Source organism: Thunnus thynnus, chromosome 3, assembly GCF_963924715.1.
Source record: "Thunnus thynnus chromosome 3, fThuThy2.1, whole genome shotgun sequence".
NCBI classification, from domain to species: Eukaryota; Metazoa; Chordata; class Actinopteri; order Scombriformes; family Scombridae; genus Thunnus; species Thunnus thynnus.
Genome location: NC_089519.1, coordinates 27,984,012 through 28,009,803, shown reverse-complemented (window position 1 = coordinate 28,009,803; position 25,792 = coordinate 27,984,012). Strand labels below are relative to the sequence as shown.

Genomic DNA, 25,792 nt, shown 5'->3' with positions numbered 1-25,792 from the left:
TGTTCATTGATTAATCGAAACAATTAAAGTCTTTTATTAACCACAATAAAACAAAACTGGTTCTAGCGTCTCAATTTTGAGGACTTGACACCTGTCTCTCCTATTCTTATTGTTATTTAATATCTTTGGATTTGGGCTGTTGGTTGGACAAAGCATTGGAAGGCATGTTATAGTTAAATAATTCCTAATAATTACAAGGATGATATACAGAGAAAATTTGCAAAACTTCATATTTAAGAAGGGACTGGAGAATGTTTAGTCTTTTTGTTTACTCAAACAATTAAACAATCATTAAAATATTTGCTGGTTAATTTTTTTGCCGATCAACTAATCGTTTCTGCTCAACATACAAATACCACCAGCTGTCCATGTGTAAGAGGGACACATACAAGTCTGAACCTAATTACAGGGGGCGACTAAATTCTGACACAGGTGTTACCTTAATAACAGCCTAAAGGGAACCAATGTAAGCTGACCTCATGGATTTAAACATTACCTGCTTTAGTTGACAAACAAAAGTTGCAAAGGTGTGCGTGTGCGCACGTATGCACCTATTTTCCTGTCAACCTCAATATCTGTCTGTCACTTTTTTTGCTTTTGTGATGTCTTGCAGTTCCGTCAATCAATAGACTTCATGTTTTGTAAGCATTTGGCTTTATCTGGAAGTCTCGCTGAAGAACCATCTTCAAAAGTACAAGATAAGCTTTTGTGCTATATCCCACCCCTCACTTCTAACACACGTACACACAGTAGATCAATAGCAACCTCCTCCCTCTAACTTACATAATAAACACCAAGGCCTAAACAGCAAAACAGCCTCAATTCCACCTGTGTGACCCACAGCAATGGATTCTTTAGTCCTTTATGGGGAGACACAGAGGGAAGAAAGAATCAGAAAATAAAAAGAAGAGAAGCAATACTGAAAGAACAAACACACAAAAAAGTGAAGAGCAAAAAGAAGGAAGACAGAGAGCGAGGCAGAGGGAGACCGGAGTGTATCCCACTTGGCTCATATTTCAAAGCTCTGAAGGATGTTTTTGAGGAAAACTCCTATAAAATGCATCTTTTCAGAAAGAAAGGAAACCATTCTGACTGGGCAGAAGCACACATATATGTAGATACTTCAGGCACACACAAAGCTTTTAGCAATTACTGTATATCTGTGTCTTATATTCATGTTTAATATATTGTGCCTTGAAGTGACAACACTCACAGTATCACTGCTAGACTGTGAAACATTACCCAACACACCTCTTAATGACCTCACTAACCAAACTCACAGGCTCACCAAAAAAGTCATATCAGCTACTGCAAGTTTGTGTGCGTGTGTGTGAGTGTGTGTGTGTGTTTGAACAATAGAAGATGGGGTAGACGCACCTGCTCCACACACACCCTCTCCTTTGTACACACTGCACTTCTCACAGACATACACACAGGTGATTATTTTCCATTAAGAGACTCTGGCTGCTTCTCTATAGCTGCCACTTCGTCTGCTGTGAGAGGAAAACACTTAGGACTGATAGAGGGTTAGCATCAATCTGACACACACACACACACAGACACAAACACACACAGACACAAACGCACACCTGCCACACATACTGTATGTAATCTGCAGTCCTGTCACACTAAAATCTCTTTCACATACCAGGTGTGCACGCAGAGACAGGTAGATACACACAACTGTGTGTCTTTCCTTCTCAAACACACGGACACGCACAGACCAAGCACACAAAGTGTCAGGTGGCTGTGGAAGTGTGGTGATTTGTTCCTCCTGACAGACAGGAAATAAGGGAGTCAACCAGGGACCTCACTTCCTCTTAGACCTGACTAACCTGACATCTATCACACACTCCCACGCACACACACACACATACATACGATCGCCTCCTCCATCTTTCGCTCTCCTTCTCTAACACGCATGCACATGCACGCACACACAATCTATCAAACTGCTAAGTCTCTCCTGAGGCCTCCAAAATTCGAACTAGTTGAATGTGGGATTAGATTTGTGTCTGTGGGCAGAGAAAGAACATGTCTGACTGTTTTGTAACAAGCTCAAAATCTACGGTTTAAAATACCCTTAATACTCAAGTTGCATGCTAAAGTAATGGAGAATGCTACTATTAACTTACCTTTACAATACAATGCCTCATAACTGTTGTAAAAATATTGGTTTTTAAAGCTGAAAGTGAAGGCTGCTGGAGGAAACGTGACTATCAGTGGAAATAACATTTAAAATTCTGAAACAGAAATAAGAAGTGTTAAAGAGGTGGAAGAAGTCACGGTGAGGGAGGTTGTGCAGCGTGGAAGATGATAATCACTTAGACAAGGCTTCTAATGTAACCTCTCCTCATTACAACATGGTTAAGCAAATTTCCACGTTCGCTTTAACTGTTTGACACTGATGAGAGAGAAGGACTTTGTGTGTGTGTGTGTGTGGGTGTGTGCACATGTGTAAAACTGCATGCTCGTCTATTTGATTTGGGTTTTGACATCACGCTCAGAACTCTCACAGCTCACAGCCCACCATCAAAATGTCCTATCAGTGACCTCAATTCACTTAAGCATGCCCAGTGGTCCAATCAGCATCAAGCTCTGGCTTAGCTGAGCCAATGACATGTGTCATATCAAACCTAATCACATTTATAGATCCAGTCCAACTGGGTCAGCATGACGACGGAAGTCCTTTTCTTGGCCTAGTTGAAGCTGAAGAAAACTTTCAAATTCAAAAGTAAGAACTAAACTTTAGGGTGAACCCTTAAATTACAAAAATTTATTTTTTATTTTTCAGACTGTAAAGAAGTGCAACAATTTAACAGCTGGGATGCACGAGCCACATTTTAATGCAATTACCTTGGGCAAGGTTAGTATTAATGACAACCAGCAGCATTTTTTCATTACACGTTGGATACTTATAGACCATAATCATTATCCACATTAGCAACTAGGACAAAATCATTCTCCATGTATAATAAACCTAATGGTCCATATCGCTGTTGTTATGTGAACCCCCTCTGACTTTGGACAGTGGACTAATATTACATGGTCCTCTGTGGTTTGGATTTATAAAAACCCTGTTGATAATCTCATGCATGCTCAATGCATGGCTGTCAAACTGAAACAAGGTTGTTTTCAGAAAATCCTGAGCAGTTAGCACTGTGGCAATATACAAGTCAACAGCAATATTAAGGATAGTAAGGCATTCTGGACTCTGCCATACAGAATATGATTTACATTTTGAAACACACTGAATGTGACCCATCTGTGACTTCACTCAGAATATAAAGTCTAGAATGAGGCTCTGTCTGTATCCAAGCTGGAAATGCGAATCAGTCAAACAGCTGTGGAGCAGAACCCACTCAGTGACAGGGAGGCAGTGGCGGGAGGGGGGGTTAGAGGGATAAGTTATGAATAAAGAAGGGAGGGTGGAGAGGTGAGCAGATGAGAGGTGGAGGAAGGGGGGAGGAAGAGGAGGAGAGAGACAGTAAAATGCTGCCGTCACTTAAACTCTAAAATGAAAGATCGATGAGCTTATTTAAATGTGCTCCCAGAGACGAGAGTTGGCTCATATAAAGCCTCGCATTTATGAGGAGGGGTGTGGGCATCGATTGACTGAGAGAAAGAGGGAGGGAGAGTGAAAGAGGGAGAGGGAGGGAGAGGAGGAGGGGGGGAGAGAGAGAGAGAGAGAGAGAAAGAGGCGGGGAGAGATCAGGAGGATCAACCTTGGCTCATGAATTTCATCCTTTTCCACCTAAAATAAAACGTCCTAATAAATGCTGGGGATAGAGGGGTCGGAACCCGGAAAATCTACAGCCTTCGATTGGCCGCCTGGCACAGCTTATCAAATCAATAACTCCGCCTCACCAACACCACCACCACCACCACCACCAGCAACCCCGTCTCATATCTGTTTCACTATTTTCCAATTCACCCGCTACCCCCAACACACATGCATATACAAGCACAACCCCTGCCAGCCATCCTGAGGTATGGACATTTCACAGCAGGGCACCCCCCCCCCCCCCACCCCCACCCACCCCCCAACCCAACAGCTGGAAGGGGTTGGTGGGTCTGAGGGCAGGAGGGTGGGGGTGAGTGGTGACTTGGGTGCTGGTGCTGAGACCTTGACATTAGAGGGAGGACAAAAGGAGCTGACTCTGCAGCCACACCGTTTCTCTGTCTCCCACCTCCTCCTCAACACCTAGGAAGGAGGGAGGAAGACAGAGAGTGTGACGACTGGGAAAAGAAGGGAGAAGAAAGCAACTTTTGACACACACAGAGGTGTTGTCATACCGTCATCATCGATTGAACTGCAGACGCAGCTCTCTGAGTGACAAGCACGGTGCGCCGCATTCCCTCTCTAACCCCCCCACTTCATTTTTTTTTTCTTCTCACCCCCTTTCCCTGCCACTCCCCACTCCCTCCTCTGCTCCTTCTCACACCACCTCCTTCTCCTCTTCGCCACACTACCTCCCTCCTCCTGCCTTTTTCTCATTCCTCCCTTCCCTGTGCTCCCTCTTTCACACTCACGCAGACACTTTCCTGCACACACATTCTCCGTGCGTTCACAAATAGCTCACCCCCACCTCTCTATCCCTCACTCTCACTCTCACACACACACACACACACGAACAGACATTCCTAAGACCCCTCCTCCACATAACCCCGAGTCTCAGCCTTACATTCTGCCCACCACGCCATCTGTGACCCAGAGAAAACTGTGTCGACACCAGTCTGACCTTTTTCTGTGCTTTTGTTTTGCCAGTCTGACATGATCCCATGAGGTACACACAAAGACACACACACAAACACAGAAACACACCAATAGCCAGTTTCTCACCATCAGTCTACAGCTACGAAAGAGAGAAAGCACATAAATGCATGTAACATGGCAAAACACAGTTTCCACAAACAGCTTTGCTCAGAAATCGATATTTCATCATGTGTGCTCTTTCCTGTTGCTGTATTTAACAATTACTCCACATTTTAGCCCTCTGCAACCACATGTCACACACTAATGTGGACACCTGCCAGTGCAACAGGGTCAATGCTGGACTAATAGGAGTCAACTTAAATTAATACGCTGTGTGCGGCTGCAAATGTCTATGTGTTTGTGCATTTGTGAGTTTTCATTCCCAATCTCGACCTGTAGTTAAGCAGGTCATTTACTAAGAGGGGGATTATCAATGCCCCCCATACACACGCTTACACATCCCCAATACCTTAATCCAACGATCATCCGACAATCTATGCATCATCACAACAATAACAATAATTCACACATGCACTATATAAGCACATTCTCTGTCTCTCTCACACAATCAATCAATCTGACTTAATTTACAAAAAAACTGTTGTTGGCCTAATAAAAAAATCCCCCTCTACTCTATACCCCTCCTACACAGACACATCCCAACTACTAGACAAACTGCTATGCTTGGTTTCATAAATCACATCCTTGTTTCCAGTTTGGAGTCATCATTTCACTTTTCCCCCCGTTCACCATGGACCCAGTGACAAATGAGCTTGTCAGATGGTGTTTTCAGACAGTACACTTTGTATGGTGCCACTTATACCCTTTAAACATGCACCATACCGTATTAACAGATCTTAAAATTGACATCTAATTCCCCAGTTTATCACCTGACATTTAGACCCAGGGCTCCTGAGAGTTCAGCTCTTACCTTGGCCGTGCAACATGTGGCAGCTGCTGCCGAGAAGGAGCAGGAGAAAGACAGGCACACACCGGCTCCCACTCCGGGTCGTCCCGGTCCCCAGCATCATCTGCCGGCTCCCTGGGATGAGTCCGTCCGCACGCTCCGGGGACTCCTCGGGACAACAAATTCCCGGTTTCATCTTGCAGGAGAGGGGACCGACAGTGTCCTCTTGAGCTCTGCTGCTGCCGCTGCTGCTGCAACTCTCTCTGCCCTGCGCACCAGAGGGAAGGAGTCCGAGATGAGAGGAACTGGCTTCAGCACCGGCAGCTACGCGCGTACCGGTGAAGTGGAGCTCCGAGCTCCACGAGTTCTGTACTGTAACACCGCTGTCACTGCTGACAAGCTCCCTTCTCTGACTTCCCTTCCCAGCTCCGGTGTCCAAAACTCGGCAAGCAGCGGGTGGAGGAGCGGGGGGGGGGGGGGGCGCCTCACCAACAGAAAGACTTTCCTTCACTAGTCTGGCTTCACGGTATAACGACACGGTAATCTGTGTGTGCTGTGGCGGAGTCCGTGTGTTTCTGCGCCCTGTGATACCTCATTTTCATTTGGATTGATCCGAGCACAGAATTAATACATTTGAGTGTGTTTTAGACTTATCGGCTTATTCTCTGCTATCGACCTCAAATCCGCGTTTGTTTTGATGTCTTCACCGGGGATTTGTCCCGCGTATCATTTAGCCGTTTGTTCAGTGGTCGTATTAACAGAGAAGCATTAAAACACGTAAATTATCCATCCGTGATTTGCCTGTTTGTGTGTATGTATGTGTGTGTGTGTGCTCTAAAAAATCAATTCACTAATTGATTCTGTGAATATCCCTGGTTCCTGTCTGCTAAAAAAAAACTGGACAGAGCGCTCCGTGTCTTTTTTCAAGTGTGGTGATGGAGAAGAGTAGGCTGCAGTCAATTACATGAGCAAAAGTTAGATATCCTAATTAACTGTTAACCCGAGTCGTAGCGGATCGAAATTATCCACTATCCCGGAATGGGGGAGTCTTGCCTCGGATACCAGATAGGCTAACTTGCCGTGATGCGCGGCGTCTCGGATAACACGGAAAAAATGACACAACAGGTTAGCAAAAAAAAAACATAAATGAATTACTTCCAAGTTTGTGAGCAACAACCGAGACTTCTCCACCTTTTTGTACATATGCTGGTGAGGAGGAGTTGATACAAACCAAAAAAAAGTAACAGTCGCTTTTAACTGAAAAAAAAACAGCCGTTGGAAAGAGAGACGTTACTCTCACTGCTGCTACTGCGACACTGAAGCCTTTCGCTGCTTTATCCAGAGTCTTCAACGGTCCTCCAAAAACAGAAAGAAACCCGAAGAAACCGTCACTTCAAAAAAAAAAAACGTTTATCGTAGTCCGTTCTTCTTACGGGAGTTCTGGTCCCCGGTTAGCCGGCCGTTTTAGCCGTTTTCCTTCGCCTCGGCACCCTGTTGAAGCTTGGGGGAGCCGACTGAGGCGATGCGTCTCCCTCAACTGAACACCTGCCTCCCTCCTCTCCTCGACACACACTTGGGGGGGGAGAGAGAGAGAAAGAGAGAGAGAGAGAGTGCTTTTGTGTAGCCTTATTCAAACAAACCCTCGTGGAAGCAAGCTATCAATATGTATGACTATAAATCGACTTTTTACCACTGATATCCACGTTCCGTGGTCCGTCGTCTCCGTTAATCCATCTATCGATCTACCCCAAACTCAAAAACTAAACTTCCATTCACTATCATCCGTCGTTGCTAATTGGTCGAATCCGGTTCTCCCGGTGTTCCTATTGGACAGTCCGAACCAGGGGGCGGGAATCAACGCAAGCACTGAAAGCGTGGTTGACGGCGTCCCTGAACTCCCCCCAAAACCCCAACACACACACACACACACACACACACACAGAAAAACGTGTCTGTCAGGAGTTTTGTCCCAAACTTTCAAAATAGATCACTATTCGACCAATTGTGTGTTAAATTTCATTATTGGGTAACTCTTCAACTATGGTCCATTTTGGTCTGCAAACTTTTATAAAATCTAACACATATTTAGAGAAATGTTTCTCCATTGTGTGTAGAAACACTTCCTTATTTAATATATAATTTTTGGCATTTTACTCTAAACTTCAGAGGAAATCATAATTTCTATCACACCATAAAACAAGGTGTTTTTTAAAACAGAATTATTAACATACCTCGTGTTCCAAAATGAAATTTCATACACAGATCTGCCCACATGTATAAATGTATTTATTTTCAGGACTTTAAAGATAATATTTTCCCATTGTTTAATTGAAAAACAGCTTTCAAAGTCTTTCAACAAGTTTCTTACTTGGCACAATCATGGATTTTCCAATTCTATAAATTAATTGTAACCATAACTGCACAATTTTCAAAACAGTTCAGTTCAATCAATACATTCAAGGCCAAATTAAAAAATCTACTAAAGACTAATCAACTCTGTGACCACTGAGTCTAAAATTTATCTATGGGCTTCTCATTAGCACAGGTAGTCTTGCTTTTAATTTAACAAGTTTACATTATGACATTGTGGGTGTATGTGATGTGCTTGTGTGTAACTTTGTATTTTGTATGGTGTGTTCTGTGTGTTTTTTGCTTTGTACTGTTTCTTGTTGTGCTGTTGTATGTTTTGATTGTGGAAAGACTGCAGATGTAAATTAGCTTAGAGCTAACTCCAGTGCAGTGCATCTTTTATGTTGAAAACTGTACACTGTCCCAATAAATAAATACAATCAATATTATTAGTGTGATTGTGTGTGTGAAGTGTAATATTACTCACTAGTTCATAGAGTTACACACGTGTTGAAGGAGTCAGGAGGGAAATAGTAGGCAGGACTACAATAAGAAGAATATGGCCTGCCCTGGGGATTTTCTCACCTTCCTTACTTCAAAGAAACTTGACTATATTATTTTACTAAAGATGGACTCTCTGAAGCACCACCGGTGGCCCGGCTACACACACAGGCACTTGCTTCATTACAAAATAAGTGCTTGGAGCTATATCTTAGTACTAGTGATAACCTAGTTTCTTCCATGGTGAGGGTCATTAAATGGCACATTAATATTAAAGCCTACAACACAGTGACCTTATCTTTTATTTCTTCAATAAATCCTGAGACAGACTTTCCATCCCCTGAGTGGCTGAATAGCTGTCTGTAGCTGTCCCCAACACGCTCTCCTCAAGCACCTTCACCTCAGCTCATTCATTTATCTTTCCATCCAGGCTCATTTGGCTTACAACTCTCCGTTTCCAGTAAAGTGGCTATGATGCTACTTGGACTTTCCATGAAAAGTTTCAGGGGCCTCATCTGGCTTTTGGCTTTGCAGTGCCAAACCTCAGAGGTTGCTCTGGAATCCACATGAAATTGCCAAAATCTTATATGGTCCTCACAGTCACCAGATCTCAACCCAATTAAAAACACCTATGTGAGATTTTGGAGCGTCGTATCAGACAGACAGTACTCCATCACCATCATCAAAACACCAAATTACTGAAAACCGTTTGGAACAACGATGTTCAATCCTACAATATGATTTCCAAACATTTGGAGAGTCACTATGCAAACAAGCATTGAAGCAGTTTAGCTATTACTGCCCAAACACCTTACTAAAACACATAGTGTTGGGTTTTATTTTAATTTGTGACCCAGTTGAGTCTTGCTGCCAAGGTTTTTACCATATTTTTTCTTGCTTCACAATACCCAAAACCTTACCCTGTCAAACCGCATCTCCTCTGAGATTATTTTCCTCACCTACAAGGTGCTAAAAATTCAGCAACCACACACCTGGCTGACCTGTTCCACCCTCTCTGCCCACCCAGTCAACTTAGCACCTTTGGATATTGGTTTCCTAGTCCCCCTTCAGTCACCCATCTGCACCTATCTCCACACCAGGCAAGCGGTGACATGTTTAGAGGCAATGAGACTGCTCCTAAACTTTGGACGTCTGCCAGTTGCTATGATACCATCACCGTTTTCACAACCTACAAGCTTGCTCACACATAACTATAGTTTCTGTCTCTTTTTTTGTAACCATGATTTTTATTTATTTATTTTTTAAACAGCCTTCTGTGGTGCCCTTGAGTTAGAGCAAGGTATTTATGAAATGGAATATATTACCATGCTCTAAATACGATGAAGCCCCCGGTCACCTCTGACCTCCGTTTTGTCTTTCTTCAAACTGTTTCTGAATTGTTTCACATTCCCAAAGCTATTCCTCCGTCCCACATTTCTAATAAAGCAATCTCATTTACTTTCCTCCAGTCTCTGTCCTGTTCCAGCAGAGGCAGGTCATGGATATTGCAGTAATGTTATGTCAATGAATGTAAGCAGAATTTAACACGTTTAGCTGCGGGGGAAATATTCTCTAGAACTGACCCGAATCATAAATTGAAAGAGGGCTGGAAATGCATAAAGGAAAATGTTTGAAGAAACAAGTTGTCCACATTTTACCCTCTGGTGTATCAGGCTAGATTTTATTCGATAAAACCCTGTAAAAAATAATAGTTTTGAAGGAACTTTTTAAAATTCTGTTCACTTATTCACATAAAGATACAATATACACCATACAGCCAAATTGCTATGACAGGGAACAACAAACCTAGAGCTAGAAACTACAGAATGTCTAATATACTGCCTGGCTTTATTCTAATAATAAATTGGTTACTGATATTTTAGGGTGATTGAGTCATATGTGCTTGATCTTTTCGATGTAGTGAAATTCACATTTTCACCGTTATCTCAAGTCTGACCGTCTGGGAGTCTGAATATTCACTGTATTCATTGTTTTAATGCAGAAATGTATCTAGTACATAACATAGACCAATACCCGAAGTCTGTTTGGAAACTCATCCATAGGCTTTTATACAGATATGTAACAAAATACAAAAAAATAAACAATGTCACAAAAAATTACCAAAAAAAATCATTCTTAAGTGTAATTTTAGCAAATTTAATGAAGTGATGAAAATTTTGCATATTTCTTATGAAGATGACAATAGTGAGATCTTATTAGCTCCCCTTTCAAAACCTTTGATTTAAACAATTATACAGTATATCATCTATTATCTAATATAGCTATTGTGACCAAGAAAATGCACAATAACCTAAAAGTGACAAGATTGCAGAATAAATAAAACTGTTTGCAGCACTGCACAGTAAACAATATCTGATGACTCTTGAAGTATGTAGATTTGCTTTTGCAACCTTGTTCACCATTTTTACATATTATCGCAATTTTAAACGAGAATCCAACATAATACCGAGATATTATTCTTCGGAAACCTGCTCAATATACTGGCCATTGTGAATGTTTAAATTAAAAAGGGACATTATGCATAAAATCACAAGAGACAATCAAATCCTTTCCTGTGGTAAAATACATTACTCCAGGTTCACTTATTATCTTTTTATGATGCTTTCTGCCTGCAACATATTCTCTAAAGCTCCTACAAAAGCTAATAAGTGAACCTTGAGTTAAATTTTATCATAGCCATGTGTTTCCAAGATCAAGAATGAACCTTCATACTCAAATAAAATCCTTGTTATCCCTTAGTTTTAACAAGAACCCACAACAGAATACACAAACAGCTGATGGTAAAATACATTCCTATAAATATCAGATTTAATAAAACAAAGTACTCTGGACACATACCTTCAAGCATTAATTCTGCATATCGTTATTGGGTTCATTTTGTAATGTGTCCAGTTCTCGTATTAGTCATTCGAGGCTATATATTTACCCCTCTGTCTCTCAGCATCTTTCCACTGACATTTGTCCACATACACGCATATGCGCGCGCACACACACAGTGGGTTATTTGGTTCCAATACAGAGACTGACTGAGTGCTCACAGGTTCTAATTCTCAAGCCAATTTAGCTTCCAATTACCTGTGTATCCAGTACAATTACTACTGCATTTTCTACCCTCAATCCATCTATTGCTCTCTATCACCAAAGCATCCTGTTACTGCTTCTCACCCAGAGAGAGACACATATAATTACAAACACACACACACAGACAGACACAAACACGCGCAGGCACACACACACACACACACACACATTTCTGCACACAATATTCATCCTGTAAGTTTACCTCAGATGGATATCTAACCTGACATGTGCATGGACATCTATCTCAGCGTATCTAGCTACATCTGCTTGACAAATCTTTCTCTCACTCTGTGCTCTTACCCACTCTGTCTATTTATCCAACACACACACACACACACACACACACACACACACACACACACATACAGTACCCCTGCTCTCTCTATCTGTCCAACACACACACAAACACACACGCATTACCCTTGCTCTCTCTTCGACACACTCAGTGACCTCCACAGAGGGCTCCATGATAGGGCTGAACGATGACACCAATCCCTGTTATTCTCTCAGAGGCAAACATTGAGACTGTCCCCTGTCTCTTTAACACCTGTTTGACTAGGCTAATGACTTCTGTCCCAGCATCAACACAATTGTGCGTGAGCACACGCACTCACAAACACACGCACTCCCGTACAAGCGCATGCAGAGTTAATGAGCAGCTTCCTGCAGCTCGAGCTGTCATCGTGGTGGAGGGAGATAATGTCAATATTAACTGACTTGTCATAGCAGTGGAGTGCTGGGAGGATATACACAATGGGAAAAGTGGTTGCAGACAGAGAGAGACACAGTGATTTTAAAACATAACTGTAGGACATTGACTAACAGCATCAATTGCTTTTTCTTGTTGCTTTTAGAACTCTTGTTCCCATCAGCACAATGGCTGTTTTTCGTAAACTGCTCTTTCACCATCATGTAATTGCTGCAGGCTGCTGGATATAAATCAAGCTTCAACACAGCATGTGCACCACACCTAACCAGAGTGTATAGTCTTCATCAATATCATATACATCCTCTGGTGAGCAGAAAGATACAATGAGTTGAGGTTTTAGTTGCTGCTATAACATGATATCAAGACAATGTGAAACCTAAAGATGCTCATCTGTGTGTGTCCACTCGTGCGTGTGCAGCAGAATTATACTGTCTCTTTCCTGATCTCTCCGTCTAGCTTCTCTTGCTTTCTTTACATTTGTCAGAAAAATAATTACAGAGAAAGACACAACATTAAAAGCTAATAAACTGAATGAATAGGAGTTCACTTTCCTAATCAAACACACCAACAACAGCCCCCCAAGATGGTTTTTAAGTCTTTATTTGTGTGTGCGCACACACAACTGTAGTTTTTTGTTTAGTTTCACTGTAGCCCAAGGTGATGCTGCATTCTTGCATTTCAGGCAGATGGAAACTTGATCCCTCAGAACCAGTGGCTCCACCTGTTATCCAAGCTATCTCCTGGGGCTAAAAGAGAGGGTGAGGGTGCACTGAGAAGAAAGGGCGGGAATGGGGGTGAGCTGAGGGTAGCAGGAAGCCTTTCATGTGAAAGAAGGCAGCGAGTAAGGAAATGAAGAGGGAATTGTAAGGAGTTAGGTCACACCTGTATTTGGGGAGAAAGGGAGGATTGCAATGGAGAGGGGTCTCTTTTTAGTGAGTCAAGCAGATAGATGGGGGTGTGAAAATCATAGTCTAAGCTTTCAGTGCTCTTTTATGGAAGGAGAATGAAGAAAAGTAAGTGAGAAAGCAGAGAGAGTGAGGCTATTGAAGTAAGAAAAGGGAAACTATAACCAATGATTTCAGGGTAATTGTGTGGACTGGGCAGAAAGGGAGAAATACAAAACGAAAGGCTCACACTGTGAGCTGGTGCCTGAGTCTGTGGGTCTATGATATTTTTGTTTGTTTTACTTTCTTTGTGTATGTGTGTGCTTGATCTCTCAGCCTCCGCTGTGTGTCATCCCTGTAGCAACAAAGCGGACAGTTAATCTGGAACTCCGCCTCATCTCATGCAGGCCAGCTCTTCAGGTGTCCTGCCTGACTGCAGGACTTCGCAGCTGGTCTCAGAGAGCTGCAGTGCGGACTTCTGGGATCACTGATCTGAAGCATTTCCCAGTGCACCTGTAATCACATACAATTATCCAGCACCACACTGTGGAGGAGGAGGAGACAGAGTGGACACATGGTTCACTCATAAACACCACATAAAAGGAAAAAAAACACAAGAGACACAAAGAACACAAACTCAAACTGCTCAAATGTAAAAGCAGATATCGCACAAACATAAACAACCACTTCATTAGTATTGGTGTGTTTGTGTTTCATACTGTAGGCCTGTAAGAGCATGTGTTTCTACACAAACTTGCACAAGGGGATGCCCGAAGGCGTTCCCAGCCCTTCCAGTGTACAGGGTGTGGATGGTGTTACAGAGATCTCACAGAAAAGTGATGCCATGCCCTGAGGGAAACACACCATGAGCTTTAATTTTCCTCTATTCCATCCAGCAATCTTTCTTCCTCTCTCCCTTGCTGCCCTTTACCCATTCTGGTCCAAACTCACTTCTCTTCTTACTTTTAACCAATCCCATCTTTCCACCATATATACATTTTTCTCTTCTCTGTGGGGATGACAAATTTAAAAACCTTTCATTTTCACCTTCTCTTCTTTTTCTTGCTTCTGCCTTCCTTTACTGATACATGATACACTGATTTAGATAATTAATACATTCCGATCTCTATTAAACAAAATAACAGTATAATCATAAAAGCAGCATAACATATGGTGCACAGACATGCACTCACTTAATGAAAATGATGTGAGGTGTAAAAACAGGTAGGTGAGCGTTCCATTAGTGATTTTAAAATACCCAAGGTGACTTAATTGTCTCTGTAGGGTGTTTTGTTTGCAGAGAAATACACATCAAAAACTCCTCAGAATAGAAACATAATTCAGTACCACAAAGACACATTTCTAAGTGTAGCACATAATGACTGAAGAAGGCCAAAATGTCTTCTGGGTCAGGAATGAAGTCTTCCTCTAGCTCATTATTGAAGAGGAGAAATCAGTAAACCATTTTAGAAGGTCGAATAAACACAGTCTGATTGTTTTTGTTTCACAAAAAAGATTCCAAATTCAGAACAGAGATAACTGGGATTAGACAGAACTTACTCAGCGCTCCTGACCTTTAATGGCTGATCCAGGCCCATCAGTTTTACAGCTATTAATTTGCTGAGTGTTAATTACTGTGTAGGGCATGCTTTCATTAGACCCAAACAATATATTGGTTCATTTTTGTTTGACTTTGTCACATACTGGCTCAGGAATGTGACAAGAAGGGAATCCACACAAGAGTTTGCTTAAAACTAAAGCTAGCACAAAACAATAAGTGTTTAGAACAAAGTGTTAATATGTCAATATGTCAATATGTCACCACGCAAACTAGGTCTACAGTTGACTATGTATCTAATAATTTAACAATTTAACTGTGCTTGGGACAAATGATTTCTTGTAGACATTTTTGGTGGCTTGTGGCAGTTTAAAGCACCTTCCTAGGGGAAGCAATTCAAAATGTGGGTACAATGGATGGGAGGGATCATTTGTTATGTCAAGAGCTTTCTTTTTGGTATTCAATACACACTACAAGTTGTAGGACCATGGGGGGATATTGGGATTGGCCCTTAGTTGCACTGTGGTTTCCCTATGATTTTACTTGCCGTATTAACCACTCTTGACAGTTTCCCTTTACATTTGACATCCAAGTGTCCGTAAAACGCGACCATGTTAAAAGGCAAGATGCTTATCACCACATTCCTGTACACCATTTCAAGAATATTTTGGCTCACCCCAAAGTCATTAAGCTTCTGGAGCAGGTATAACCTCCACATAGCTTTTTTAAAAACTTATCTGTATTGTCTATAAAATTAAGGTGGCTATCGATATACGTTCCTAAGTTTTCAAACAACTAGCCTTTTCAACAGGGTGTCCTATGATTGTTAGGGGTTGAAATGTTCACTTCACTTTGGAGGCTGGTGAGAGCCATAACATCAGCCTATTTAAGTAAGCTCAAATCTGAGTCTTGGGTTCTGAACTCATTGGTGTACACCAAAAACAATAGAGGTGATTGAATGGTACTGTGGGGCGCGCCTGTATCTAAAATGGTCAGCTCTCACAAATTGCCATTAGGAGACACTCTTTGTGGACGGTCAGACAGAAAATCTCTGATCCACAAAATTAGATCACCATTGACCCCTTGAAACTAGAACTCTGAAACTCTCCAGCTTTAAAGGACTTTTGTCTCCCCCTTCTGGCAGTGAGAGTAATTACAAAGACATTGTAGACACGTGTTTGTGTCATAGGCTCCACTGTAGCCTACTCCGTCGCTATTGTTGCGGCTGTAAAACGGTGGATAAATAGTTATGAGCGTCACACAACCCCCATGAAATGATTTATTTCACTGTCAGAATTTAATCCATCCTGTCCGATTTGGAAAGTCTAGAAGAGCCGCACGATTAAATTATTTTATACCCATTCAAGTTAGCAGAGCACTAACAGGAAGTTAGCTGCTCGACTGGCAGAAGTCTCTTGTGCACATAGAGCATGATCAGTATACATTCATCCGGCCAGCGCAGGAATGTCAACCCAACACCATATTAAAAACTCTGGTATACGGTGAAATACAGAGAGATTTACCCGGCGGTGACGGGCTTCATCAGCATTGTGTGAATTTGTTTGACAAGGGCTTGAATGTAACAGACGTTCATTTACATGTAAAAGTTTCACACTACAGGTTTAAGTTTTGCAATTAATCAATATCTGAATGCTAACAGAAATTGATCTTGTCTAGAAAGGATATTCGAATGAGTGATGCAGCTAGAAAACATTATTATTACTAAACTTTATCACTAAAATAAGGTTTTACTAAGTAGACTCTAATCTAGAAAAGCATTTCTGTTTGCACTTGTAGCTCAGATAAAAAGGAAAGCACATATTTCTTTAGGAAAGAAAACATACTTTTCCAACACAAAAAAGTTCCTGATGATGAACAATGATATCCCATTAAAACCATTTCATTCATATAAAAACTACATCTACTAACATCTGTGATCAACTCCAGAAAGTGTCAGAGGAATAGAGAATATACAGTCTAGTTGTTATGCACTCAATGGAATAGTTTAACATTTTGGGACTCTCACTTTCACGCTTTCTGGCAGTGAGTTAGATGAGAGAATTGATACCACTCTCATGTCTGTGCGGTAAAGATTGGAGAAAGGGGTTGTTTAATCCGTACAAAAACTGTAATATAAAAACAATTCACCATTCTACTGGTGGTTTTATGATGAACTAATTCTTGTCTCTGAGGAGTTGCTGGACGACCAGAAGTTACTGGTCCCAGCCAAGAAATAGTTCAGTACATAACCTCCTTTAAAACTATGAATTGTCATTTTTAAACCTAGATTCCTGCACAGATTAAAGAAACAAGACATAACCTGTTAATTAATGAGCTTTAAAGGTGCTGGTAGGTGGATTTTGTTACCACTGGACAGAGCCTCACTAATTGATTCCCCTTGTTTCCAGTCCGTGTGCTAAATTAAGCAACAGACCAGGGTGGTTGAATATTTTGAGCTGCTCACTGCAGCCTCACAATGTTACGTAAACACAGGGTGAAGTCACATATCCTTTACTTGCCTCCAGGGTCAGTGGCTCTTAATCCTGAGCCCCGTTACATTAATCATCTAAACATACCTTCCATAACTTCCCTCAGGCACTTTCTAATATGTACAGTAGCACCATACATCAGGCCCAGATGCAAGGCATCTTCTTGGGGGCGAAGAGTATTCCTTAAGCTGGCCTAATGACCGGTAATAATAAATTCAAAATGACAGTCAGTGAGTAATAATGAAGAAGAGGCTAAATCTAAATCTAAATCCTCTGAATATTATTTATTTTCATAACATTTGTTCTATATAATATTTACTATTACTATTCATATTTCTATACTATTCTATACTGCTTATAACTGACCAATAGTGTATTCATGTTTATTCATTATTTATACCACACTTATACTATTGTCTATATTGGTCATAGCTTCTATAGTGTATTCGTATTTATACTATATATACTTTAGTGTGTATAGTGTGTAGTGTATTCTTATCATACCTCGAGGTGTTTACTCTGCATTTCCTCGTGTTTACATTTCATACTTTCATTTTGCTGGGCGTCTGTGGCTCAGGAGGTAGAACGGGTCGTCCACTAATCAGAAGAACGGTAGTTTGAATCCTGGCTCCTCCAGTCTGCATGTTGCAGTGTCCTTGGGCAAGATACTGAATCCTGGATTGCTCCTGATGCAATGGATTGCACCACCAATTTTTGAGTGTGTGTGTGTGTGCATTACATTAGATGAGCAGATTGGCACCTTGCATGGCAGCCTCTGCCATCAATGTATGAATATGGGTGAATGTTGAAATGTATTGCAAAGCACTATGAGTGGTTGGAAGACTAGAAAGACAATATATAAATGCAGCCCATTTACAATTTCATACTGTGTATATTTCAGCACATTCATACCTACCCTTACTGTTTATTCTGTTTATATATTATACATATGTGCAATACACTGCACTGTACTTTACTGCCTCTTTTGCACTTCTGGTTAGATGCTAAACTGTATTTTGTTGTCTCAGTACTTGTACTCTGTGAAATGACAAAGTTGAATCTAATCTAATCTAATCTAATCTAATCTAATCTAATCTAATCTAATCTAATATAAATGAGTGTGCTTCCATACAATTGGGAGGCATCTTACTGGCATGGTTTGTGTCCACTTGTGCCCTTGAAGGGAAGGGTCACTTCGTTTTCCTGAGGTCCACGAATAAGGAAACATTTCTCTCCAACATCATCACCAAAAAACCAAATAAGGGAAAATCCTTTCGAACAATTGTGTTCATTCCTCCAGTATAGCTCCAGAGACTAAGCAGATCTGGCTTCATCTTATGACAGGTTTTCCTTGAGGAAATGTCATCCATTTGTAAATGTGCTTCTAAAGTCTACATTTATGTTGATTTTCTTCCTCCCTTCTAAAGTTTAGAGATCCATAGATCTAACTTCATCTCTCCTGATTCTGATACCTGAACAGGGTATCTGCTGATACAGAGTACCAATCTGATACCAGTCCAGTGCTCTCTTTGTTCCAAGCTTTAATCTGTGTACTTCACTGTGTAGAAATCCTTGAAATCATTGAGGTAACATGAGGTCAGGTATTGGTGTTGCACCAGAAACTGGACTAAACAGTCATATTATGGCCAACACCCAATTCTCTTAATTAAAGTCAGTATTGGAGCTGATACCAATCCAACGAATCCAATCAGTGCATCAGGTTTTACAAGAGGAACTGTTAAATCTGAGCTGTCAAGTCAGTACTTGAGACCTTGTTTAGAAGGGTATGACCAGGTTGATCTGGTTTGGGGAGTCTTCTGGTAAGCTAAGTCTATAGATGATTTATTTATTTACTTATTGAAGTCATGTATGCAATCAATTAACTAACAGCTTCATTTTCAAGGTGTTCAAACAGCTTCAGTCAAGTCACGGTGTGTCCTGATTGGCATCTTTTGAGATCTTTATCTCCTCTGCTTGTGTGCATACTTTCGTTTTGGATTTGTGCCTTCAGTTACACAACACATCAGTGAGGACACAGCAATCCACAAGGAGACATGTTGAGAAATAATAGGTTTAAAAGTTTATCTCAAGCTAACATGAGGCTTCAGCAGTCTGAGTTGGTCATATCAAGTGGATATCTGCCACATTTACAGCCTTTTTAGCATGAAATTTCCTCTTTGTGTTTCCTTGGACAGTGTTTCCCTGTTGAGCTGCAGTGGAAGTAAAGTAACAAAACAAGGAACTTTGGTACTAAAAAGACTGTAATGTTAAAAGATATCTACTTGATTTGACTAATTTGGATGACTGAAGCTTCATATTAGCTTCAGATAAACTTTTAAATACATGTTTGCACAGAAGGATGCTTGTGGATTTTGGCCCCCAACTTCATCATGCACTTACACACTGTAAGTGCATGATGAAGTGATCATCTAATAGTCAGTATGAACAGGAGGAATGATTAGAGCAAGAAAAACCTGTTTCAATAGTCATTTGGGCTCCTGACTGTTGTTTTAAGTCAGACTTCAGAGACTGTGAGCCTCTCCTGTAATGCTAAATTCCATTTTTTTTTGTGTGTAAACATCGTTGAGCTCCTGAACTGCCACACATGCGCAGATTTAGCTGAAATGTGAGCCGGATGTGTACAAGAATAACAACAATTACGTAATTTGTGCCACAGTCAAAACATGGATGACATGGCTGTGCTAGCATTCGGTTACGATAAGTTCCTTCCAGTTTGGCTTGAATAGAAGCATCTCCATAAACAAATTTGAAACTTCCTCATCTCTCCTTTGTTGCTCTTCTCCATGTTTATTTTTACCACGCTGTGAGGTGCCGACACTGAATATAGAAAAAGTACAGGTGTTAATAACATTAATGATAGCTCTATTCTATACAAGTGTCCCAGTAAGCCATGGCAGTGTGACAGTGAGCCAGCATGCACAATACCAAGACCCTGAAACCAAAGCAGCTAAATGAAATTCAGTCATCAGTAATTTCATTATTTACACCTGTTCTTTTCCTGCCGTGACAGGTAAAATGTGAAATAGCGCAATAATGTAAAGGAACAGCCTTTATAAAGCCTGTAAGGATTCTGCTGAGAGGAAATGAACATGTTGAATTTTAAGCAATCACTGAACCACCCTGCTGGTCCTACAGTATAGTTCCACATTACTCCTTGTCTCCTCTTCTACCAACAACGACATCCCAAGTGTAAATGAGTCCCTGATTAGACAACTAGGGTGAAAACCAGCAGGACATCTGTGGCTTGACGTTTGAAGATTATTCTGTAACCTGTAAGAGATTCTGTAAGAGAGAGATGGAAAATGTAAAAGCATGTGTAAGGATGGTAAAAGGGACAGAATGATGTATAGAGATAAAGTGTTTTCAATTGAATTGATTCTCAACCAGTGCAGCTGAGACCACTCGCACACATACACACTCGCACACACAAACACACACAAAGGCTTGTACACATCATACTCTGCAGCTGCACATTAAACCTAAATGCTTGTAAAAACCAAAAACAATCAAATCTCCTCCTGGGTGAGAGGGCAGGTGTTCAGCTGCCAGCTAATTTGGATGTGTGTACACAAGTCTGTGTGTTTGTGTGTTTGTGTGTGCGTGTGTGTGTAATAAAGTGGGAGGTTGCGTGGGAAAAACACTTCAGCCGTCAGCCACCCTTCCCACGCACAGTGATCTTTCAGGGTCAGGTCATCCAGTGAACATGGGCTCTGATTGGTTCCTGTGACCTGGCTGTGAGGTGGCAATCTGCCACACACATGCACACAAACACACACACACACACACACACTCACACACACACACACACACACACACACACACACACACACACACACACACACACACACACACAAACTTGGTTTTGTCATTTATGAGAACGTTTATGGAGATATTAATCCCCTGGAGGCTGGTGGTCGCTTTCGTCACTTTCTGCAATGTGAGGGATGTTGTTGTCTGAAAATTATGATTAATACAGATGCCCGCAACACACACACGCGCGCGCACACGCACACACACACATACACGCGCACACACACATACACGCACACCCCACATTTCTGGGGTAGTAGTTCTATTCTACTGAGATGGATAGAGGATTGGCCAGCCTGTGGGGGGCAGTGTGGCTCTGTGGTCCAATGGGACAAATGAAGATATACTAACCTTGTAACTTTCACCCTTTTTCTTTCACTTTTCACACACTGTCTCTTGCTGTGCCTCATATATATGCACATCTCTAGACGAGGGCCCGTGTGTCACTCTCATCTTCTCATTCCCTTTGTTGTCGCTGCTTTCAAGGTGTTCTTATCTCCAAGTACAGCAAAAGAGGATAAATCCTAAATATAATTCATTGTGCATTCAAGGGCTTTTGATCAAAAATCAAAATGATAAAGGTTGTGTTCTTGTGCATAGATGAGTCGCACTTCAACGACAGAATAAATCACATGTGAAGTGAATAAGAACAGTGCAATATGAAAGAGGAAAATACATCTCCTGAACAATCTGCTGTTGTTTCCATGCTCTCTCTCTACATGTGATGTATTGGCAGCTTGGATGGAACAGAAAATTGTTTCCTCTCCTTGTTGAACTGTATTGTTCACTTTGTTGGGTCTTCAACATGCTCTCAATGGCTGATTTTGTCTGGCAACTGCAGTGAAAGCAGCATGTGTGTGTGTGTGTGTGTTTCAGCAGAGAGGGTAGACACGTCGAGGGCAGAAATAGGAGATGTGGGGGGTGACATGGTGCTGTGATGTGCATCTGTGACAGATGTGCATGTAGGAAGCATGTCAGGGGTGTACATGCACCAGTGACCAGCTCAGCCAGGTGCATGCATGCCCGTGTGTGTGGGTGTGTGTGTGTGTGTGTGTGGCGATGTAACCCTCAAGTCATGCCTTCATGCATGACAGTAAAGAAAGAGCATTTATTTCTCTCTCTCTCTCTGTCTTTCTCTCTCTCTCTCTCTCTCTCTCACACACACACACACACACTCACACATATATCTGGTTAAAGTAATAGTTCAACATTTTAGGAAATACAGTGTCAGGCGGAGAGCTGAGAGATGAGAAGATCAATACCACTCTCATGTCTGTACAGTATATGAATCCACTGCGTGCAGTGTTTAACAATCTGATTAGATACTGTATTTTGTCTGATATGATGCAGTGAAATCTCAGCCAAAGATAACCTTTTATTACAAAGGTTATCAGTTGTTAAACCTTAATCAGTTGTATTTGCCATAGCAATGATACATTAATTTACTGTCATACCTGCCTGTTGCTTCTCTAAATCACTGGTTACTAACCCTGGGGGTAGGGGCGTCCTCCAGGGGTCACAAGAAAAATCTGAAGGGTTGAGAGATGAGAGAGAAACAAGACTAAGAATCTAGATCCAGCTAACTGCTATAGGTGGTGCTTTATGATACATGCTAACATAAGCATGCTAATATATTCACAATGACAATGTTATATTTACCAGTTTCACCATCTTACTCTGGTCTGTAAGCATTTAGTACATGTACAAAATACAGCAGAGGTTGATGGGAATGTCATCAGATATTTGGTCATAAACCAAAGCATTGGTTCCTCTACTGGAATTCAAATCACTGCTGCATAATCCGTCCGTCTTCTCAACTGGTTGCTGATGTTTTTAGGGATATTTTAGAACCTAAATGTGTTGGTCTCATTGAGTCGTGGTTTCAGATGTTTCTAATGTACTCGTTGTTGTTGCCTATCTTGGCCAGGACACTCTTGAAAAAAGATTTAAAAAAAACAAAAACAACAGGAACATTACAATTTTGTCTTGAGGATTGTGCTGCTGTAGATCAAAAGTCAGAGGATCACCAAAATCATTAGAACTGATCCTCCACGGACCTTGAAGATCTCAAGTTTCACAACAGTCCATTCAATAGTTGCCATGATATTTCCCTCCCCATAAACATCAACCTCATGGTGGCGCTGGAGGAAAAGTCAGGGAATCACCAAAGTCAGTAGGATTCATCCTCTGGGGACCATGAAGGTCTACTGTATACAACATTTCACGGCTATACACCCAATAGTTGTTGAGATGTTTCAGTCTGGACCAAACTAACTGACATTGCCATATACTGTACTTCTGCCATATAATGTATTTTTTCAGACTTTTCTCTTCTCTTGTCTTTTTCTTGATTGAAATTTCTCACAACTTTGTGACAAGGGTTTGCATCTAGACGCTTAAATTTTCTGTCACAACATAAAAAATTTGTAATCAGTGTTCTACAGTGTAATATACATCGATAGCCCATATTTAACAGCATTTCATCTCTCCTTTTCTCTTTTTCTCATTTTTTTCCACTGAAAAATATGAAAACCACTCGTGATAATGTGATACCTCGTGTATCTCTTAATCAAGACGTCTTTGTCATGAGGCTTCACAGTAATTACAATTACAATTTCATTTAGAGGATGCTTTTATCCAAAGCAACATACATCTGAGAGTTAATACAACACAAGCAAGGAGAGAATAATGTGAGTAAATGCCATAAAGCTAAGTTTGAGTCTGATAAGATGTAGGTGCCAACAGGAGAAGCAGAATTGTTTTGTTTTTCTTTCAGTCCATCAGGTGCGGAGGTGTTCGCGAAAGAGCTGGTTCTGTGGATCTAATGGATTTTGGTAACTCGTTCCACCAAGAGTCTGTCTAGTGACTTAGTGACTTAAGGCCCAGTTGTGGTGGTACCAGGCACCTTTAACTAACTTATCTAACTGTAAGAAAATATCACTTATGTTTTTACTGGAGTGTGCGCACACACACATGCACAGTCTGTATCTTTGTTTTTTCCATTTAGCTATTAAGATTATCTTCTGTTTGAAGTAAGGAAAAGCTTTTGTGTTTCACTGTCTTTGTGTGTGTGTGTGTGTGTGTGTGTGTGTGTGTGTGTGTGTTCAGTTTCTTGTATGTGTGAAATGAACTTCTTGCCTCCAGGGAGAAGTAGCCTGCTGACAGAGATTAGTTTACATCATCCCCTTTTTCAATCTTCTCTCTGTTTCTGTAACATTGTACTCTGTTGTAACATGCACACAGATGCACACACACATGCACACAGAAACACACACACTAACACACACACCCAGACACTGATAAATACACAGAGTAGAGACAGGGCGAGACAGATAGAGCTGGATTTAGTATACATTTTTCCATTCATATTTTTGTGTCATCTCATGCTCTTGTTAGAGCGTAAAAAGATGAAATCCTCCAGTTAAGGATTTTGGGTCTCTGAAGGAGAAAATCTGCCGGAGGAGTAAATCACGACTGGAAGGATAGAGCGAGAGAGAGATAAGTGAGAGCGAGATGAGTGAAAGAGAAGAAAGGTTGTTAGGGAGACAGAGAGATTGCAAATGAGACAAACAAGAGAAATCCTGCTACCTTTCTTTAATTATACCTTTGTGTCAGTGTAGATACACAATAACGCATGTGTGTGTCAGTGTGCAGGCTGCTATTTGTGGAACATTTTTGATTTGGATACAATTTAGAGATGGTTAATTTCAAATGTGAATGTCACTGTGTGTGCATGTGTGGGCAGTGCAAATAACAACACTAAGTCCTGTTTTAACCTCACAGTCTGAGTGTGTGTGTTCTGTATGTGTGCATATGTCACGTGAGCAACCTGTTTTTTCACCCTTGCTGGAGGCACCATGTCATTCCTTGTGTATGGATTACTGCTGAAACATTAACAAGTTTGGCTAAAAGAAAAAAAAAAAAAAAAACACAGAGCACATGGAGTCCCCCTCTGATTTGTAGAGCAGCTGTCAAGAGTCATTGATCTCTGATTAGCTGATTCATCACCGAATACCAATCCACTGCCTCATGGCTCTTAGCTACAAAACCGCAGAGCTGCATTGCAAGGGCATTTTTATACCAAGTCCAACAGTTTCACACAAAAAAACCATGAATACATGTTATTTTGAAAAAAATAAAAACACCCATTTGTATGAAATTTTGCACACAGAGTTGGTGCTTGAATTGGAACCAACCCTTGTCAGATGTGTCGCCCTTATAGCCAAGACTGTACACACCCAACCTGTAATTTAGAAGATGTCAGAAAATAGTGAAAAATGACATGTCAGATATTCGGTTTTCTATCATAGAAGACACATTGGAGAACTGTTTAAACTGTCCTAAACTTTTGTGCAGTGGAGGTCAAAATACAAACAAGAGCTAAATTATATAATTTTTGAAATTCATCCAAAATTTTTGTCTAGATGTGAGATTGTTCAGAAGTGAGGACACCTTGTATCCTCTGCAGAGATACTCTTTAATGATCAGAGTGACAAGATAATCAATCGCAAAGTCCACTACACCACGAACACACGCACACACACACACACACAAACACGAACACACGCACACACACACACACACAAACACGAACAAACACACACACATGCGCACACACACATGCACGCACACACACAAACACACACACACACACAGACACACAGACCTTGATCATCCCCAGACTATCACTGTCCCAAACCTGCTCC

The 25,792-nt window shown here is 41.2% G+C and overlaps 2 protein-coding genes and 1 long non-coding RNA gene across 5 annotated transcripts in view; 1 reads left to right on the top strand and 2 right to left on the bottom strand.

Annotated features, from left to right (window-relative positions):
* The window catches only part of LOC137180002 (protein sidekick-1-like), a 248,867-nt gene extending 241,287 nt beyond the window's left edge, over positions 1 to 7,580 (bottom strand). For both annotated transcript variants that reach the window (XM_067585149.1, XM_067585150.1), the window contains exons 1-2: positions 7,354 to 7,580; positions 5,688 to 7,235 (exon numbers count right to left, since the gene is read on the bottom strand). In XM_067585149.1, coding sequence (XP_067441250.1) covers positions 5,688 to 5,859 — 172 coding nt within the window. In that variant the 5' untranslated portion in view covers positions 5,860 to 7,235; positions 7,354 to 7,580. The remainder of the gene's footprint in view (positions 1 to 5,687; positions 7,236 to 7,353) is intronic.
* LOC137180013 (monocyte to macrophage differentiation factor 2-like) overlaps positions 1 to 23,354 on the top strand; it is a 359,049-nt gene extending 335,695 nt beyond the window's left edge. For both annotated transcript variants that reach the window (XM_067585166.1, XM_067585165.1), the window contains one exon: positions 23,329 to 23,354. The gene's annotated coding sequence lies outside the window, so the exon portion shown is untranslated. The remainder of the gene's footprint in view (positions 1 to 23,328) is intronic.
* LOC137180018 (uncharacterized) overlaps positions 20,041 to 25,792 on the bottom strand; it is a 37,050-nt gene continuing 31,298 nt past the window's right edge. The window contains exons 2-4 of the long non-coding RNA XR_010927904.1: positions 22,541 to 22,615; positions 21,438 to 21,582; positions 20,041 to 20,558 (exon numbers count right to left, since the gene is read on the bottom strand). This is a non-coding gene — a long non-coding RNA (uncharacterized lncRNA). The remainder of the gene's footprint in view (positions 20,559 to 21,437; positions 21,583 to 22,540; positions 22,616 to 25,792) is intronic.